This window comes from Kogia breviceps, chromosome 9 (assembly GCF_026419965.1).
Source record: "Kogia breviceps isolate mKogBre1 chromosome 9, mKogBre1 haplotype 1, whole genome shotgun sequence".
NCBI lineage: Eukaryota > Metazoa > Chordata > Mammalia > Artiodactyla > Physeteridae > Kogia > Kogia breviceps.
In genome coordinates this window covers 87,519,325-87,540,491 of record NC_081318.1, presented here as the reverse complement: position 1 = coordinate 87,540,491, position 21,167 = coordinate 87,519,325, and the positions used below count along the sequence as shown (strand labels likewise).

Below are 21,167 nucleotides of genomic sequence, written 5' to 3'. Positions count from 1 at the left end.
AAATACTTCCACAAAGAAACAATTAGACAAATCCAGAATGTGAGATATTCCACAAGGCAAATAGCCTGGACTCTTCAAAATGTCAATGTTGTGAAAAGAGAAGAAAAGGGACAGAAGATAGGAGGTGGGAATCGGTCTACATTACGACACTGCAAAGACAAAACAACCAAATGTAACTCATGAATCTTTTAAAAGTTATATGCGTACATGTATCTATTCATTTATAAGCATACACATATATACATACACGTGAAAAGGACTTTTTAAAAAACAATTATGGAAATTTGAATATGAAATACTTTACTGATTAATGTAGCTAATTTCTTTCAGTGATAATGGAAATGAGATTATGTAAGATTATCCTTAACCTAAGGAGATACATGCTGAATTATTTAGTGGTAAAGTATCATGGTGGCTGCAACTTACTTTAATGATTTAGTCAAAAAGAAAAAAATGCTATCTCTTTAAGAGGAGAATGATAAAGCAAATGATAAAGCATTGTGAATGATATTATTTAAGTAAAAGATACATGGATGTTCATTATATTCTTGAACTTTTCTGTACAACTGAGCATTCTCAAAATAAAAGGTCGTCATAAGAAAAAAAAAAACAACTTTAATGACCTTATGACTCTTAAGATAAAACCTAAAACCCTTCCATGGTCTGCAAGGCCCTATACCACCTGGTCCCTGCCTAACTCTTCAATGCTCTCTCGCAATACTCTCCCTCTTGCTCACTCTACTTCAGTCACCCTGTTCTTAGTTCATATACATCCTTCAAGTCTCAAGGGAAATATCATTTCCTGCCCTAAACTCCCCAAGACTGGTTTATAGAGGGACTTACAAGGCTGAGGGAGACCCTGGATGGACAGAAAAACTATAGGATGGATTTTGAAGGAGTGAGGTGGGAAAGGAAGCAATTTTCAGTTTTCATTCTGTAAAATGAAATGTACTGGCTGGACTACAACATATTTGAAGATATTAGTAGCTTCCATTAAACATCTGTTATATGCTCTCAGGGCTTCCTGTAGTTCTCATTCATAAAATGTACCATGACTCTATTCAAATACTATGTGTGCACTTATTTAATGTCTAACAACCATACTGCATAGTAACTCTCTACTAAAAAAGGTTTAGGTCAGTTTTGCTCACCATTGTATCCCCAATACCCAGCACACAGTAAGTGCTCCATAAATGTCAGCTCAATGAATACCACATAATTTGGCTTTAAAGGAAAGAAATTTTAGTCTAAGCTTTACTTAAGTGGTAACTGTCCACTCAAGTTGGGATGTTAAAAATGGCTATGAGATTTAGTTATTAGAGTTGATTATTTAGATGATTATTACAGTTAATGAGCAGTTTTTCCACCAGATTCATTGACTGTAATCATACTCCTCTCCTCTTATTTTCAGGTCTTTTTTTTCCCCCTCTCTATTTTCTCTATCTACAATAAACAGGTGTTAAGAGATGGAATATTGTACACTAACAACTTTATGTGAAGCTCTGATTGTCAGCTCAGGTTATAGCATGGCTCTTAAAGCAGCTAAGCACATAGGCTTAGAACCCAAACATCAGTAAGCCTGACACAAAAAGCATCCCCATCACCGTATGCCGTTTGTTAAAAATGGAGCAGGTGAGAAAATGTAGCTTGATTAAATATGAATCTATCCCCTCTATTAGAACAATAATACAAAAACTATTAGAACAATAATCTGACTGTGGCTTCTTTTATACAGACAGCAAATGTACAGAATTACAGTGGAGAAGGTAATTTGGTATGTAAATATCCATATAATCACTTATGTAAGAGTGTGGCCCTATTATATTTTATTTTCAAGATCAATATAGCTAAACAATGGCTAAATGTATGGAACTCAAGTGTAATTAAGTAAATTGATAAATACAACCCGGTTCTACCTGTATGGTTGGTAAAAACACACAAGGTTGGGTGTTTGGATAATTTCTCTTGGTCTTGAAGATCATCATATCCAAAGTTGACAAGTCTAAGAACATAAATGCATTTACAAATAAGTTCCCTCATAAAGGATGTGAGTAACCACTATAATTTACCCACAGAAGTAGAGACATGTCCTCGAGAAATTCCAGTAGATAATATGTCTTTTTGTTAAAAAAAAAAAAAGACAAAACTATAAAACAGTAATTTTTAAAAATACATGTTACATAAATGGCATGGCCTGGCAATAGAGAAAAAAATATATATTCCTTTCAACTTATGTTTTTATAAAACTTTTTGATTTTAGAGTAATGTTGACATGTTTCACAATGGACAGAACTGAATATTCATATATGATGAAATAAAGGTAGTGAAATATGTAACAGTTTGAGATTACCATTAATTCAAGAAGACTTTCATTTCTTCTGTGCAGTTATGGCCTTGTGTCTATTTTTTCAAAAGTGTCTCATGTTTTTACTACATGTAAAATAATCTGGGGGAAGAAAACCTCGCCTTTTGTGTAAAAAGGAAAACAGGAAAAAAAGTAAAGCAATAGACTCATCTGAGCTATAAGTGGATTGACCTGCAATATCCTCTTTGATGGCAACAAGAAAAGGGTTTTGATGTTTGATTCTAAACGTAGCTCTCTCTCTGACTCATCGAATGCTTTTATTGAATCACAGGGAGAAGAACACTTCCATAGATCAAAATAAATGGAGACGCCCTACAGAAATAAATGACTAAGAAAAATCAATATGATTGACTTTCCACGGAAAAACCCTGTGTTCATGCTTGATAACATTGTTTATATTCCCTATAGAGAAGAGAAACAGAAAAGATGACACACACCCCCACACACAGAATATCAAACTATCCTTTTATCTGCATACCATAGATTAGGTATAAATATTATATAATCATTCTGCCCACAAGTGTCTATAAAAATTAATAGTAATCTATGAGTAACTTACTTGAATCCTGAATCACTTAATGATACGTCCAAGGGTGCTTCAAACTGTCAAAAAATCAGGAGAAAACAAAGTGAAAAATGACATTAGTTAAGTGATGATAGTTCTGTAAACCAGTGCAAACCTGACAACACTGTGCTTGCCTAATGATGAAGAGCTCCTTTAACCAGCATTATCTTCAGAGGACACCCTCCAAATCCACAGAAAGAAAGTCCACTGGGAACATTCTGCAGTTTACATACATCACAAGCTTGATGTGTATTTATTTCTCAAAAGGCAAACTTTGCTTCAGATTTGACTACCATAAATGGGTTTTACAATAAGCCAATTGGAAGGAGTAGACTTTTACAAGACACAGATGATCACATAAGGAGGGAAGGACTGGGTGTCTTTAGAAAGAGAATGAGCGAGTCCAAAAAAGGGGGGGAGGAGTAAATGAAACTCTTGTAATGGTATGATATCAATCTGTATTAGACACCAATCTGTATTAGACACTAGTCAAGAAGAATAATAATGTTCTGTCCATCACAGATAAAGATATTTGCGACTCCTCACTACAAGGCTGGCACTCCAAACAGCTTTTCCAGGAGTGCTTCTAGATTTGTACTGATTGAACTCTACCCTCTCATTGACTTTTTACCTTACACTCAATCCACCATCACATGTTCTTTTGGATCAAATGATGCATAATCACATAAAGCTATCTACTATTAACCATGCCTACTACCTCCTACTGATACTCACTCTTACCCATTTTTAATATGAGGCATTCAGCTAGCAGAAATTTACTGTGTGTGCTCTTCTGATAATCTACATTAACTGCATTTGTTACAGAACTGAAGTCTTGAGATGGCAAGAGCTATTTTACTTGCTCATACAAGCGAGTGAAAAACAAGACCAAGAATGTTAAAATGCTGTTTATGATAATAACTCTCTTTAAAAGGGGCAATGGGTTGTAAAATTTCCTTAGCCCAATCATTTCCTGGACTTACCATTAAGCTAAAGTGCTCATCAGCATAAAACTGGATGCATTTTAAGACACTCCTTGATTTCTAAAAAAGAAAACAGGGTAAGTGACAAATTAACAAAAAAATCAACAAAAACACTAGTTTAAAGAGAGAAAGAAAAGGAAGCAGCCAAAAATCAAACAGTAATGAAAAACCTTTTCATTATTTTTCATCAACTTTTGTCGACTGCCCCATCAATGAAAATGAAGTAATAACTTACAACAACAATAATGTCAAAATTAAAATACTCCCACAAAAAGGAGGGCTAGTGGACTGGTTTTTACCTTCAGAACAATGTAGTATAATCTCTGCTCTGACATATCCCACTGAGCCCAAACAAAATCTTCGGCTACTCTCTGTCTTGGGAGATGGTCAGAATTTTTAATTACCTAAGGAGTCAAAGAGATTTTAGACATAAATAACTATTTTAAAGGAGAACATATCTGGGTTTCATAATTATTTTGCTTATTCTATCTTTATAATACATGTAAATACTTCCACAGTTTATTTTTAGTAGCTCCTACCACCAATACATACACATGGGAAGTCTTTCCAAAAAAGATTTAAGGCATCATTTCATTACCTGCTCTTCACAAACACTCTGCAATAAACTATCTTATTTTTATTCTTAGTTTGGCAGACACGCTGGGGCTGCTGAAGGCAAGGGCACACCTACCACAAACCAACAGCTGTGCTAACATAAGATTCAGAGCTTCCTGTTCTGGACATAACCCACTCAGGTATCTGCAGTCTGGAGGGCTTTACCACCAAAGGTAGAGACTGTTAGGCCAAGGGAAAACTCAGGCCTGGGAGAGGAGGGTTTTGGGCAATGATCCTAGATCTGCCATAAACTCTTCATGTGTCTTTGGTCATGCTTCTTACCTTTGTGTCTTCCACAATGAGCATAATGATACTGCCCATCTCTCAGCAATACTTAACTATTCATCCTTCAAGACCCAACTTAGGCATTGTCTCCTGTAGAAATCCTTCCCTCACCTCCCAAGATGAAGGCAAAGCTCCCTATCTCTGTATTCCTATGGTGCTTTGGCATGCTTCTATTACAATTACATTTTAATTAATGTTATAAGTCTACCCCAATGAGTATGCACTCTTCTACAACACCTTTACATTCTCAATGGCTTAACTGTTTCTAGCATGTGTAAGTACTCAAGGAATACTTGTCAAACGAAGGAAAATGAAATAAGGTATGCAAGGGTAAGTTGCCAAGGAAATGATAAGTGTAATACAAGGAATTAAGAACTCACTTTCCTCAAAAATGCTCATCAAGCAAAGGTAATCTATATTGGGACAGATGAGTAAATAATGAAGACAAGTTGATATAAAATAAGAAAAAAAGGGAACATCAGAATGGTCCACAGTCATACCTCAACCTCCCTAATCCTAAAAGGGATTTCTCCAGTGAGGCTAACTTGGAACTCAAGGGAGGACAGGGCGTGCAGAATCATACACCTCTATTTCTTGTTTGCCTAGTTCCATCAAATTTGCTGGAAAAAGATCCAAGAGTACAGTACCTATCTGACTCTTAACATTGGGGAACCCATCTTGTTTCCATTTTCTGAAATTGTTTAGGTTAGGGTAGATTTGGGAACTCTCAGATAAAGGTCTATACTAGCAAGAACATGATCATCGGAACATGGCAACCAGGTTCACATAGCAGTTCTGTCCCTCTCTAGAGTTTCCTCACCTCTGTGAGTCTAGGTTGTCGTGTTCCCTGTAAACATGGGGATAATTATAATACCACCTCTATTGTGTAGGGATGTTGTGATGATTACACAGACCTGCACATGGCTTTATGAAGCTGTCATCTAAGCCTTTAAGAATGAGGGCAGAAGTGCCTCACAGAAGGGCACATGTGGATGAGGGAGTGCTGAGACTGTATTGCTTGGCCAGGAGAATCCTTCCTGGGCTTCTGACAGATGTCTCCTGGCCTCACTCTCTCTGCGGTATCTCATGGCTCCCAACCCCTCTTCTAACCAGTCAGTCCTCTGTCTGTGTCCATTTCCACTTCCTGACCCCAACTTGTTTATTTAACTCTCTCCTCTAAATTCTCATTACTGGTTTTGGGATTCTGCACCTTGGTCTTTCCTCTCTGGCCTGACCCTTTTCTGACCACTGGCCTTGTCTTTGCCCTGCCATCCACTCAGCCACTAGTGGCCCAGAGCTCCAGCCACATACTTCCTGGTCATTTTCCAGCCAGGCCTCTTGATTTGATGCTTTCAATCATAGATACATAATTAATAAATGCCATCTCCCATTTCAATTTTGTTCACATAATTTAAAATTAAAATCAGAGAAAGACTATTTTGATGAAGACTATTTAAATATTGAAGGAAATCATTTTTATATCAATAATATATTAAGATCTCACACAAATTGTCAAGAAAAAGACAACCCAGGAAAAAATAGACAAGGGTATAACTAAGCAATTCTCAGAAAAACAAATTCACATAGCCAATAAGCAAAGAAGATGCTCAACCTCATCAATATTAAGGGAAAAACAACCTCGAATAACAATGATATCAATTTAAATGCATCAAACTGGATTTTTTTAAAGGCAAATACATCTATTACTGGTATGGATAGAGGGAAAGGGTACTTTTATACTTTGCTTGCAAAACTGAAGTGTTACAAGTTTTTTGGAAAGCAATCTGGCAAAATCTGTTCAAGTTTATTGAATGCATATAACCATCAACCCACTTATCCATCCCTGAGGATTTAACCCAAAGAAACATGTGTACCAAACATGTAAAGCTAAAAACATTTGAGACAGCTTGTAATGCAAACAAATAAAAGGGGGGAAAAAGGCAATCAAGTGAATATCCATCCATGGGAGAATGGTGACAAAACTGTGCACATCCATGCCAGGGACTATTTGTACTTCTAAACACAATGAACTGAGCTGTTCTAGGGCGCTTGTAGGTAATTCCACAAAGTTGAATGAGGAAGGAGTGAATAATAAACAAACCCCTGGGTGTGTCAGGGGTGGAGATGGGAGACATATAGGTATGCAGAAAAGTGTGAAAGGATACATACCAGGTTGTGAACAAAAGTTAGAGGTGAAAAGGCAAGGGAGAAGTAGAAAACAAGCCATAAAGAAAAGAAAACTGAACTATATAGAACCTTAGTATATATGCTATGATCCCATTTATTATGTGTATGTATGTGTATATATGTACAAAAATTAGAGAAAAAAGTTATGTCTCTACTTAGAAACCTATACGGATACCCCTGATATATTAAGTTAAAAGCAAAAACAAAAGCAGCAAATTAATATTTATATTATGATTCTATTTTGGTAAAAGCAACTGAATCCCAGTTTCTGTACACGTAACCTTGAGCAAGGTACGAGGCATGGAAAAGGTCACACAAGGCTGTCATTAGTTATGTCAGGAGACTGAGATTGGGGGGTGAGGTAGATAGAAAGGAGATAATCAACTCCTTCACGTATCTTGTATTATTTCACATGTTACAACAGCAAGTCTATAATTTGAAAGACACCAAATAAAGTAGTATGTTTCTATAACAATCCATCTTTAATAGTCTAGAAATGCCACTCTTTATGGGAAAAAACTCTAAAGCGAAAGGAATTTCAAATATTTACCACTCTATCTCCATCTTCTTGGGTAACTTGGATATGAAGTTGTTCAATATCTTTTAAAAAAGAAACAATAGAGAGTTTAACCTTCATGAAAAATATGAGTACTTTTTTTCACCTAACAGTACTGAACATTTTTTTATAAAAGCAAAGCAGATTAAACAACTGGCTGAAAAACAGTATTATCACAGATGGCAATCTCACAAGGTTCAGAACAAAACCCAGCTTTCTCCACCCTCCCTTTACAGTCTGTTTCAAGTCCAGCATTTACTCTGCTCGTCAATATCAACAATACATGAAGCATTTAACTCTTCTGCTCCCCTGGGTTCCCTTAACAAGTATTTCCCTCCTCTATACCATCAGTCTTACATAGGGCTAATCAGGGCTCATTTGGCAGGGTTTATCTTCAATTTCCAAATACCCAATACCTCTTTATATGAAAACATCAGATAGAAAACTCATTATGCCAGATATTAGGGGGAGGTAATTTTATAGGAGTCATTAACAGAACTCTGAACACTTTATTGATGTGCAGATGGTCTATTTTTCCCAGTAAGTGATTTAGATTCAGCCATATGTACCTTCTGCTGATTTTAGTTACAGAAATGTGAGACAGATTATTGGGCAAGAGTATAGGAAGTGAACACAATCCTAACCCCTCAGACTTGTCCTTCTAATTATAAATCAGCACTTTCACCTTATAACATGAAAGACAGCTTACTAGATAAGATGCACCAGTGAATTTTGTCATTTCTCCACCCTTCCCCCGACTTGAAATCATCATTAAAGGATGTCCCCATCTTATCTGCCTCTATCTGAATTTGACCAAGTTACTAAGTGTCCTCGAGTTCTGCCATGGAATTCTTCTAGCTTCTAATGCCTTTGCCCCTGTCCATCCAAGCCTCTCTCCTTAAATCAGGGTTATCCACTGTGACAGACATCTTAAAGAAGGATGGACTAAAGAAGACAAAAATGACCTGCACAACTGTTCTACAAATATTCTACCGTGTGCCCAAATCCATATGCAGGAGCCCATCATATACGGAGGCACAGCCTAAGAGAACAACAAGCAGAAACAGAAGGAAAGCCCTCCCACAGGAGACCTAGGTCTCCAATGGACATCAAAGGTCAGTTGGGCTTCCCTGGTGGCTCAGTGGTTGAGGGTCCGCCTGCCGATGCATGGGACATGGGTTCGTGCCCCAGTCTGGAAAGATCCCACATGCCGCGGAGCGGCTGGGTCCGTGAGCCATGGCCACTGAGCCTGTGTGTCCAGAGCCTGTGCTCCGCAACGGGAGAGGCCACAACAGTGAGAGGGCCCACTTACCGCAAAAAAAAAAAAAAAAAAAAAAAAGGTCAGTAGACCCTCAGCACTGGCGAGTGGACAGCTAGAAGATTCATCACGCCCTTCCTACGCTTCACTGGGAGATGTGCCATTCATGAAGTCCTCACGACATACTTACATTTCTCTTCTGAAATCAGTAGCAGATGATTCTCTGGTAGAGGGTGACTTTCAACATGTGGGTAGAGGAACTGCAAAAAGGAAATTAATCAAAATCATAAGCAACTACCTAGCTTACACAATTATTTCAAAAGTTGTTTTTGATCACTATACTACTACAGACCATAGAAGGGACTGGGAACCACAGAATAGTTTAGGCGAATCACATTCACACACACACATTACAGATGGAAACAAGGAAGAAAAAGGAACACTTTCAGGAGCTCTGTTTTCCAGGTGGGTATTGATCACAGGTCCAACACAGTTCATTTAAACAGGCTAAAGTGTATGTCGTTTCTAGGGATGGTGCTTCCTATTTGGAATATGTGATTCTGAAGCCAATCAGAAACAATGTAAATAACATCTGTACAGAAAGTTCTGTTTCACATGCACCAAAAAAGAGTGACTGATATAATTTGTCGTGCAGCTAACCCTAGTATTTAATTTGGGAGCCAAGTAAATGTACTCTCCGTGACAACTTCCAAAGTCCCACATCCAAGAGAAAAAGCAAAATAGAACCAGGGACTTTCCAGGAAAGGATAGTGAATCATAGTGCGGCAAATGGTGGAGGATTTACCTCAAAGCACAGAACAACTGCCACTGGGAAGAAAAGGCTTGATCCACCCCACTCCTCCTCCTCTGTGCCCACCCTTATTTGTCAGCCCACAGGACAAAGCAGGCAGCCAGAAACACAAGGCCTGACACTGTCAGCTGTGATAATGAGGGAAAACTGGCCATGGGATAAGTCCAGTGACTTAATTCTTTCATCATCAAAAGGGTAACTATAAATCAGCAGTTTCATTTTGCAACATGAAAGACAGCTTACTATATAAGATCCACTGGCGAATTTTGGGTTTTCCCTCCAAACTTTAAAGCATACTGAAAGAACATAACTTTTCACGTTCCTGTTTTAAAGCCTGCAGCCTCTCTAAAGACTAGGAAAAATTTTGACAAAATATATTACCTGGTGTCCTAACTTTTCATAATGACAAATTAGAAATAGAACTTGTCAACTTTTTAAAAAATTTATTTATTTATTTATTTTTATTTTTTGGCTGCACCATACGGCATGCGGGATCTTAGTTCCCAGACCAGGGATCGAACCTCTGCCCCCTGCAGTGGAAGGGTAGAGCCTTAACCACTGGACCACCAGGGAAGTCCCTAGAACTGGTCAACTTTTTAAATTGCTTATAGTCAAGTTTCCCTTTCAGAAAAACAAAACTTTAACTATACCATTCTTCACAGCAAAAAACTCAAAACTGTAAAATAGACAGGAATGCAGAATTCAGCTACGAGAACAATATATACCTTATTATCTGCTGATTTGTGAAATTGTGCACATCAAAAAGGATACTTTGGGGACTTCTCTGGCAGTCCACTGGTTAAGACTTTGCCTTTCAATGCAGGGGTATGGGCTCAATCACTGGTCGGGGAGCTAGGACCCCACATGCCTCTTGGCCAAAAAATCAAAACATAAAACAGAAGCAATATTGTAACAAACTCAATAAAGACTTTAAAAATGGTCCACATCAAAAAAAAAAAAAAAAGGATACTTTGTGTACTGGGGTTGAGGAGAAGCAATGATGAGTGACACCACATAGATAATGGAAGAGCAAACACTCAGTGCCTCAAAATAAGGAGAAACTACAGATTTGGCCTCCCCTGTCTACAGAGGTGGCCAGGCCCTGATGGCTTACGACTGTGACCTGGACTAAGGTGCTGATCAGTTCTAAACCTTTGCCTGGTCTCTGTGAGGCAATCAGTGAAAGCGTAATTTCAAAAGTTCCATTCAGGGCTTCCCTGGTGGCGCAGTGGTTGAGAGTCTGCCTGCTGATGCAGGGGACACGGGTTCGAGTCCTGGTCTGGGAGGATCCCACATGCCATGGAGTAACTAGGCCCGTGAGCTACAGCTACTGAGCCTGTGATCCACAACAAGAGAGGTCGCGACAGTGAGAGGCCCCCGCACCGCGATGAAGAGTGGACCCCGCTTGCCGTAACTAGAGGGAGCCCTCGCACAAAAATGAAGACCCAACGTGGCCTAAATAAATAAATAAATTTATTTTAAAAACACAATAAAAAATAAAAGTTCCATTCAGGTGGTGGTTGCTTTTTCTTTCTAATTTGAGGCAACCCTGAAGCAAGGCCTATAAGTGAGAATATACATAGACAGGGTTCAGACAGAGCTGTACAAAAGTGTGCAACATTTTGTGGGGTTTTGTTTTGTTTTGTCTGCATTGTGAGTAGGAATCCATATAGATTAGATTATATCATATTAGGAAAATATTTATCTTGTAAATATCCAGCTAGACTCTGATTATTAACACTCGTCAATGGAAGGTACGTACCATAGGCATGTAGACGAGTGTGTAATTACCCAATGGAACTATCTGGAAGATGCAATCATGCTGGTGGGGAACTCTCCAAGGATCCCAGATTGGGATCCAGGCCCCACTCACTACTGTCTTGCTGAAGTTCCTCCATGAAGGGGGTCAAAGCTGCCCATGTAGACTTAGGGAAATGTACTACTGGAAATCATCATGAACGTTCTTGTAAGAAAAAGGAGAGAGATCGCAGGGCAGGACCAAACTCCATGGACAGTGAACAGTGTTTCTCTAAAGGAGAGCAGAAGGGAGAGAGGCAGAAGGTGGGGATTTGCCATGGATGGAGGCTTGGAGGAGCTTCTCTCTCCAGAGGCCTAAGCATGAGGAGCAGGGAGCAGGGCTAGGAGCTGAGATGGGCCCACAAGATTAGTGTAGGTCTACTTCATGTGGGTGGGGACTTTTCTTCTGGCCTACAGATGACATCATGCATCTTGTACTTTTAATTTTTTTTAATTAAGATAAAATGCACATAACACAACATTCACTATTCACAATTTTCACTATTAAGTATACAATTCAGTAATTTTTAATATATTCACAATGTAGTGCAACCATATACTTGTATAAACTTTTTCCTTCCTACACTCTAATTACCTTTTAGTTGCCCTCATCCTTCAATAATATCTCCACTGCCTACACAGCCGTGGATAAAGATGCTAAGGAAACCAAAATAACAGGCCAGGAAAGGGAAGTGTCCCACAGTCAGCCCTGCACTGATGACAGTGTAAACAGAGTGGCTTCCTGGGGCAGGGGTGGGGGGGAAAGCAGCTTCGGAGCCCCACGCCAGGCCCTGTCTGGCAGGGAGCAGCGGCCCACAGAGAAGCCAGGAGTGGTGGAGAAATGCACAGCTGTAAGGACTGGCTGACAGTGGACGACTGGGCACAGGAGAGACAATCCCCTCTCCCGACACACATTGCAAGAGGGAGACCCACAGCCAGAGGCTGGGAGTGGGTGGGGGGAGGGAGAGGCTACACAAGGCAATTGTGCATCAACCCTGCATGAATATGGATAGTTGATTCTTGTTCTCTGCGGTAGTTATGTTCCATAAAGTCACCAAAAACACTGAAAACTGAACAATTGCTCCCAAGGGAAATACAGGGATAGGATCCTGTGAGCCTCTATTTACAACATTTTTGTCAACAAATTAAAATAAAACTTTGTCTAATGTGTGTTCCTGTTTAAAAGACACTTTATGTCATATATGCTGTTGATTCACTAGCAATGAACTCAGTCAACAGTACTATAAGCTAATGCCTAAATGAAGTTTATCTAATTAACACATGTGTTCTCTGAAAAGAATACTGCAGCCTTCTTGCACTTAGAAGCATGAGACAGCACTTCAGCAATACACTTGCGGGACATTTTAAACAGTGAAATCACCAAGAAAAGCCAAAGAGCGGGAAAAACATGGCACTAAGTTGACTGTGAAAACAACCTTTGTTTGCAGTTTGAGAACTGAATCAAGAAGGCAGTGTTCTACCTCATCTGGGAACACGTGCATCAGTTGAAAATTTTTTCACTGTTTTGTCCATGTCTGCAAATGACTGTGAAAGCACCATGAGTATTGATTTTGGAGTAACAAATAAATTTTAGTGGTTAGTAGAATTTGCAAATTCTATGTGCAAGTAATGAGAATTGACTATATCTAGTCTACTTGTGTTTATACACACAGTGCTTCTGCATCGATTCATAGAGTTGATAAATTCAGGGATTATCATTTAATCATAGGTATTTAATCTGTCAACTCTATGAACACATTAGATAAACCATTTTTAAACTTCCTTTAAATGTGTTTTGATATTCTATATTTAATCATGTAAAAACATTATAGTACTATTAGACAAACCATGATATAATAGAGACAGCAAGCTAGGTTTGAGTTTTGATTTTCATGTTTGCAAAGGAAGAGCTGTTAATTCCAGCCATACTCATTCACTGGATTGCTTTGAGGAAAATGTGATAATGTATGTGAAAGCACTTTGTAACACCACTGCCTCTAGGTTTCATGCTTTTTGATTAATGAGATAAATGATAAAGATATGCTCACTTACCTGTACCCAAATATAGCTATCCACTGCTTTTAGAACCTTCACATTGTTAATGGGGTGGATCTCGACCAACAAAGTTAAGCACCTTGAACCTATAATGTAAAGGATGCTTTTAGTAGCAAAGTCCAGAATATCACAAATTATCTCCTCCACATAGGTCTGAACTTTGGAAATGTAAAATGTATTACTTATTGTATTAGCTACTCCACAAACAAAAGTATTTGTCTTAAAATTGACTTTGAGACTTCTTAAAACCCAAAGTAGATAAAGAAAACATCATTGGACTTCCCTGGTGGCGCAGTGGTTAAGAATCCGCCTGCCAATGCAGGGGACATGGGTTTGAGCCCTGGTCTGGGAAGATCCCACATGCCACGGAGCAACTAAGCCCGTGTGCCACAACTACTGAGCCTGCACTCTTGAGCCCGCGAGCCACAACTACTGAGCCTGCGTGCCTAGAGCCTGTGCTCCGCAACAAGAGAAGCCACCGCACTGTTCACCACAACTAGAGAAAGCTCACACGCAGCAATGAAGACTCAACGCAGCTAAAAATAAAAATTTAATTAATTAATTTTAAATATATATATATCATAAAAGAGAAGTCAACGTACACGGAATGAGGAACAAGTTCCTACCCATTCCTAAGCCATTTTACCATCACTTCACTGGCCCTCTCAGCTTCTAAGTCTAAACAAATACAACTCAGTTCAGTGTCACTGCAATTCTGCAGCACAGTGGCACATATTGTTTGTGTAGGAAAATATAAAGATATTTCTGATGCATGAATGTGTTAAGGTTGACAGAAATTAGGACAGGGGCTTGGCCTCCCTCAGGAAGGGTTGCAGAGCTGCATGGATAAAGACTCACTTATTTCCTCAGTGCCACATCTGAGCAAATGTCACAAAAGATAGCAACTAGGAGGAAGTGTTGGACACAGGCTAGAATGGGGATATCCAAATTTAGGCCAAACGTTCCCCTCCTCAGAAAAGGAGTTGCCTTATATATGAGTCCTTATAATGACTAATATTCTCAGGTGCTTTCTTGGTGACTTAATTTTTTTTTTCGTATGCATAAAACTTTATTTTTAAGTCTGCTGAGAGCCAACACATTGTCATTTATTTTTGATTTGAATTTTATTTTATTTATTTATTTTTACACAGTAGGCTCTTATTAGTTATCTATTTTATACATATTAGTGTATACATGTCAATGCCACTCTCCCAGTTCATCCCACCCCCCACCCCCGCTTGGGGCCCATGCGTTTGTTCTCTACATCTGCGTCTCTATTTCTGCCTTGCAAACTGGTTCATCTGTACCATTTTTCTACATTCCACATTAATATGTTAATATGCAATATTTGCAATATATATGCAATATTTGTTTTTCTCTTTCTGACTTGGTGACTTTATTTTGAATAATAATTTACATTTTGGGGATGGTGCAGCAGCCTGGAATTGAATCAGTACCAGTTTTCACTATTTTCACTATTTAAAAAAGTAACCTAACAGCACTGCTTTATGTTAAGAAAAAGGAAACAGAAATGTAAAGAATATAAAACAATTTCTGGGATATTGCCTCACAATTTTGAGGACTGGATATCTCTGTAAACACACCTTTTTAGAGATTACTGAAAAAGCAAAGCAGTGAGTGAGTTATTATGTGGGATCACAAATACACAATGACAGAACAAATGAAAAACAAATATTGCTTGGTTGATGGGTACTTGTAGCTTAGAATAAAAATCCAGTGACAGGATCATTCACAATTCAAAGGGGCTATATTTCTAATAACTGGGACAAGGTAAAGGTGAGGTACTCTGGGAATCTGCTTGATGACTCAAAAAATGGCTCTAAGAATAAGAGACAGATTGGTGTCAAAGATACTTGTGAAAAAAATAGAATAAAAATGTTCTGTGAGAATGAGAAAAAAAAGTAATTTTCCTTATTATGTTGTTTTAAGTGTATATAACTAGTTTAACATAGTAAATAGTAGAAGCTGATATTTGACTGTTTCATCTCTTGCCCTAAAAGCTTATATATTCCTTTCAGGGGAAAAACATTTCTGGGGGGCAGGCAAGGGAATCTTCTCATTGGAAAAGTAAGGAATCACTTTCTACTCAGCCTTTTTGTCAGTGAATCTGTTCCCAGATGAGATAACCAGCTACCAGCTAAATTCACTTGCCTTTAAAATGGGAGGATTATCAAGGTCAGAAACCATCTTCCTACACTAATTTTTTTGCTTCTTTAGGGCAGCCCAGATACTTAACTAATATAAGTAGTTTAACGATAAGAGTAATTGTGCAAACAGAAATGTCTCTCAATAACATACCACGTGATTCCATAGTGTAACAGCAGGCACTCTGGATTAGGATTCTAGAGACATCGGTTCTAGTTTAAAATCTGCCACTAACCTAATATATACTTTTCAGCACATCATGAAGCTTTCCTAGGCCTCAGTGCTTTGGAGGCTTTTGTTGTTGTCGTTTTTGGCTGCACCACGTGTGGCTTGTGGGATCTCAGTTCCCTTCCCAGGGATTGAACCCAGGCCCTGGCAGTGAAAGCACCAAGTCCTAACCACTGGACCGTCAGGGAATTCCCAGTGCTTTGTTATTTACAAAATAAAGTGAAAAACCACAGAATCAGATCATTTCTACAATCATTTTCATCCATAAAATCCGCTGATTCCATGAAGTGCTTAAAGTTGTCTCAAGTTATCAATGGACACTGGGCGGGAATCATTGAAGGGCAAGACGTCCAGGCACAGGAAGGAGACCAGCAGAATCAAAAGGGACAACATGGATGGACCTCAAGGGTATTATGCTAAGTGAAGTAAGTCAAACGAAGAATGAAATCATGCCATTTGCAGCAACATGGCTGGACCTAGAGATTATCATATTAAGTGAAGTAAGTCAGACAGAGAAAGACAAATGTAGGATACCACTTATACGTGAAATCTAAAAAAATGATACAAGTGAACTTATTTACAGAAAAGAAACAGACTCACAGACAGAAAACAAACTTACAGTTACCAGAGGGGAAAAAGCTGGGGAGGGATAAATTAGGAATTTGGGATTAACAGATACATGCTACTACATATAAAATAGATAAACAACAAGGTCTTAGTGTACAGCACAGGGAACTACATTCAATACCTTGTAATAATCTTGTATAAAGGAAATGAATCTGAAATAATACATATATGTATAACTGAATCACTTTGCTGTACACCAGAAACTAACACAACATTGTAAATCAACTATACTTTAATAAAAGACAAATACCATATGATCTCTTTTACATGTGGAATCAAAAAAACCAAACCAAACCAAAACCAAGCTTATAGAGACAGAGAACGGATTGGTGGTGGCAGGAGGTGGGGGTAGAGGAAGGGTGGGGAGAAATAGATGAACATTTCTGTTTTGTTTTGTTTAAAGTGAATTTAAAAAAAATTTTTTTTAAGCACAGGAATAGGCATGGCATTGGGAGGATGAAGAGTGAACAAAAGAAAGAACCTGGTCTGATGCAGGTGAAGGTACATGTTGTGAAACGGTGACAAGGTTGGAAGAGTCCAGTAGAGTCTGGTTGTGAAGAAGCTCTGGTTATTAGAGCTCTGGAATCAAAGCACCTGCTGTACCTTGGGGCAAACATAACTCCACCAGGGAGAGTGAAAGGGGCACCTAAGCATGGCCCCTATGGAAGGCCATTTTCTAAATAAAATATTAATTCTGCCATGGCCTCAGCCAATAAGAGAAGCACTGTTGACAAAAACCTTACTGTAAAGTATGTAGACCAAGGAACCCTATCTTGCTCATATGAGAGATGTTACAGTTTGCCTCATTTGCAATGGAAAAATCTCATTATAAGCAACAGAGTGTTAATACCTTGAGGCAAACTACATTTTATAATCAAATGGCTTATCAGGTTATTCATGGACAGATAAAATAAGTCTTTGCAAAAGGCAAAATATTTGCAAAATATCTGTTCAAAGGACGAATCATTATAATAGATCCTATAGGTCTTTCCAGTCACATAATTTCTGAAATCGTAACTGAACAAAAGGCCTCGTAAGCGTCTCCATGATCTGTCTGTGCCTTACCCTCATTTCCCGCTGGCCTCACTTCCCACCACTCCGCCGCTGTTCATGCCACTCCAGCCTCATTGACCTCACTGTCCTTGAACAGTGAGTCTACCAAGTACTCTGGCCTCAGGGCCTTTGCGCTGGCTGTTTGTTCTGCCAGAAATGTGCTTCCCCGTGGCACGCGCTTGCTCTCTCCTTTCAGATGTCTGTTTAAACTCTCCTTTAATAGTGTTTCCTAGGATCATCCCTCAAATAAACTAAGTGGGCTCAAATACTTACCTCAGACTCTACTTATGGGGGAAACCCAAACTAAAACAAGAAGTCATCTCAGGGGACACGATTACTTTAGCCACGAGGTGCTGGCACAAGGGACTGGGGAGAGTGAAATAGGAAAGAAGAGTATGCAGTGTATGGGCACTGTCAATTGACTGACCACCTTGCATGGAGTGCACCTCAGAATCATCCACTTTAGGGCTGGAAAGGGGGAGTATTTATCCTTCAGCTCCTTGTCCCCCCATTGGTCATGGCTTATCCTATTGGAAATCCTTTCCAAACATACTTCCAGGTGGTACACATGCAGGTGGTAAGCAGATTTTCCCAAGGGCTCTGGGCAAAAAGTGACAAGTAGGTAGAACAGCTGAGGTGAGGCACTGCCTGTCAAATTACATTTGGGCAGAGCTGGTTCTCACTGTAGTGGCTGGTATAAAAGGTGAGCTAGATAAAGTATGGGATTTCCAATACAAAAATTAACACTATTCATTCTATTATTTTAAAAGATGTGATCAGATAATTTCATGAGAGGTACATCAAATTTTCAAGGCTTAGTAACATTACCTGAATAGGATTTAATGTTGTAATCAAATCAAACTTACAATAAAGTTAGCCTGAAAGTACATTTTATGATATACATAATCACCACTCTTCTGCATGACGATTAGGCATAGATGGTAAATATCATGTAAAGACTATAGTTTCTACTGGGTTTACCAACATAGTAAGGAATTTCTATGGAATTTCTCAAAGGAATAAGGTTTCAAAAAGAACTGGGAGGCACAGGGACCTAATCCAAGGTTCTGTACAGATGCCTAGCCTCATAATTGGGATGAACACAAGCAACTATTAGCCCAGGAGATCAGGCTCACATCCATTCCCTTGTTTTAGGAGTCAGAACACCAATGTTTTAAAACCTATCTTGCTTCAGCTAGTCCATTTCCATCATTTCTGAATTAAGAATTGCACCTAATTCTAACAGGAGCAGAGGATGCTAAGAGGAGGACACGAGGGGCTTCCCTGGTGACACAGTGCCTAAGAATCCGCCTGCCAATGCAGGGGACACGGGTCTGAGCCCTGGTCTGGGAAGATCCCACATGCCACAGAGCAACTAAGCCTGTGAGCCACAACTACTGAGCCTGGGCTCTAGAGCCCAAGAGCCACAACTACTGAAGCCTGTGCGCCTAGAGCCTGTGCTCCGCAACAAAGACAAGCCACTGCAGTGAGAAGCCCGCGCACCGCAACGAAGAGTAGCCCCTGCTCGCCACAACTAGAGAAAGCCCGCATGCAACAACAAAGACCCAACACAGCCAAAAAAAAAAAACCAAAAAACAAAAAACAGAGGAGGACATGACACAGAAGAGGGAAAAGGACTGCTGAGGTTCTCAGTATAACATGGCAAGAGGGAAGGTTAGGATGAGTAAACAATGATGAGATTTCAGGAAAAGCCTTCAGCCTGCCAACATCTCTCGTAAACTGTGCTGCTGAAGTCCCTGAGAAGGTCCCATCCAGACTCAGTTCTGGCTCCCTTGACACTCTAAGCTGGTTCCGTGGGAGCCCAGGACTGCCTCATAAGCCTCACTGGAAAGTATTTATAAAGGGTTTTTCCATCACACATAACTGCAAGAAAATACATCCGAGTGGGAACTCTGCTAACAAAAGAAGGAGCTTAAGTGCCAAACAAACAGAAGAGATGGAAAGCACTGCAGGATAGGAATAGAAAGAGACTGACATGTATCTACCTGACCAGAGGTTGAAATATGGTAGTCCACAGGCTGGATCTAGCCACAGGTGGTTATCAATGCCTGAAGAGAATTTTTTTAAGAATATCTGGGCTAGTACTCCCCTGGTGGCACAGTGGTTAACAATCCACCTGCCAATGCAAGGGACACACGTTCGAGCCCTAGTCTGGGAAGATCCCACATGCCGCGGAGCAACTAAGCCCATGAGCCACAACTACTGAGCCAACACTCTGGAGCCCACAAGCCTAGAGCCTGTGCTCCACAACAAGAGAAGCCACCTCAGTGAGAAGCCCACGCACCGCAACGAAGAGTAGCCCCAGCTCGCTGCAACTAGAGAAAGCCCATGCATAGCAACAAAGACCTAACACAGCCAAAAATAAATAAATAAATAAATAAATTTATTTAAAAACGATATATCTGGGCCAACATTTAAAAATTAAAATTTTACATAAAAGTCCATACTTCTCTTGATAAATTGAAAAGCTGGTCCCACTAGGCTTATTGCCCAACTTTGGAGATGGGACACATGCCTCATGGGGCACCCCGCCTACCACTAGACCCTATAGCTCGCCGTGTGGGCAATCGCCACTCCTCTCTTGCATCCATTGTATCCCCAGAGCTGTGCATTGGGCCTGACCCACTGCAGGCACTACATATTTGTTGAGTTCTGGACAGATGGATGATAAAAAATGTTAAAAGGAAATGAGGGAGGGAATCATATAAGTAATCAACTATGAAGTGGGCCTTGGCAAATGAGTAGAACTGATTTTTATTTAGAATTGGTGGACTATTCATAATGCAATATGTGTTGGTTAGAAGTTCACCAGATATCAGGATAAAATGGCATTCTCCAAGCAATACTAACGTCTTCTCAACCTTTTGTACCAGCTTCTGCCTGTAGGGTTTCTAGTGTGTTCTCCATGTTCAGCCTACAGATGCTAATTGTCTTTCTAATATTTCTGTTATTCACTGTTATATTATTTTCTGTGCTTTCTTGTTTACTTAGAAAAAATGTAAAGAAACCTCTTTTTCATGCTTGACATGACCTTTGCCTTTTTATTCTGAGATAAAGCTATTTGTAAAAATGTTTGCAATTTGACTTACTAGTTCAATAAATCTTCATCTCTCAACAAGTACTAAAAACTGTAATTTCATTACCTGGTTGAAGCTCATTCCTTCTTCCTTCTTTAGCAGCTTGAACTAAACTTGCAGCTAATGGAAAAAGAAAAAAATAATCCATTAGCAGATGATCCACACAGCGGCTTGTTAAAGTTTACCATTTTATACGCAAAATAAGTGAGGTCTCAAAGCTGTCTGTGGATGATTAAGGTGAAATACAAAGTATTCTTTTTTGTAGATAGACTCTACAGATTCTTTATTTCAAATCTAATCTCCCAAGTACATCTTCTCCCAGAAAATCATTGTTAGAGAATGATCAAATGTTGCAAAAATTCAATACTTGGAAACTAAAAAAATGTAGTTTAGTTCTTGACTTGTAGCAGTGAAAGAGTTCAACTTACCCAGCAAAGTTCTCTCCCTGTTGACTGAGCAACTGACAACTTGCAAGTCTTTCTCAAATGTATAGAGATGCTATTAAAACAGAAGTATTT

General features: G+C 39.2%; 1 protein-coding gene across 7 annotated transcripts in view; it reads right to left on the bottom strand.

The window, feature by feature from the left end:
• GSAP (gamma-secretase activating protein) overlaps positions 1-21,167 on the bottom strand; it is an 86,983-nt gene that overhangs the window by 52,310 nt on the left and 13,506 nt on the right. For 6 of the 7 annotated variants that reach the window (XR_010842276.1, XM_067042780.1, XM_067042783.1 and 3 more), the window contains 9 exons: positions 21,078-21,147; positions 20,716-20,769; positions 13,475-13,563; positions 9,005-9,074; positions 7,551-7,600; positions 4,213-4,317; positions 3,914-3,973; positions 2,925-2,968; positions 1,917-2,002 (listed from right to left, as the gene is read on the bottom strand). Coding sequence is in view for 6 of the 7 variants with exons in the window: in XM_067042780.1 (XP_066898881.1) it covers positions 1,917-2,002; positions 2,925-2,968; positions 3,914-3,973; positions 4,213-4,317; positions 7,551-7,600; positions 9,005-9,074; positions 13,475-13,563; positions 20,716-20,769; positions 21,078-21,147 (628 nt within the window). In the remaining variant the exon portion in view is untranslated. The remainder of the gene's footprint in view (positions 1-1,916; positions 2,003-2,924; positions 2,969-3,913; positions 3,974-4,212; positions 4,318-7,550; positions 7,601-9,004; positions 9,075-13,474; positions 13,564-20,715; positions 20,770-21,077; positions 21,148-21,167) is intronic. The other variant, XM_067042785.1, reaches the window with a different exon arrangement.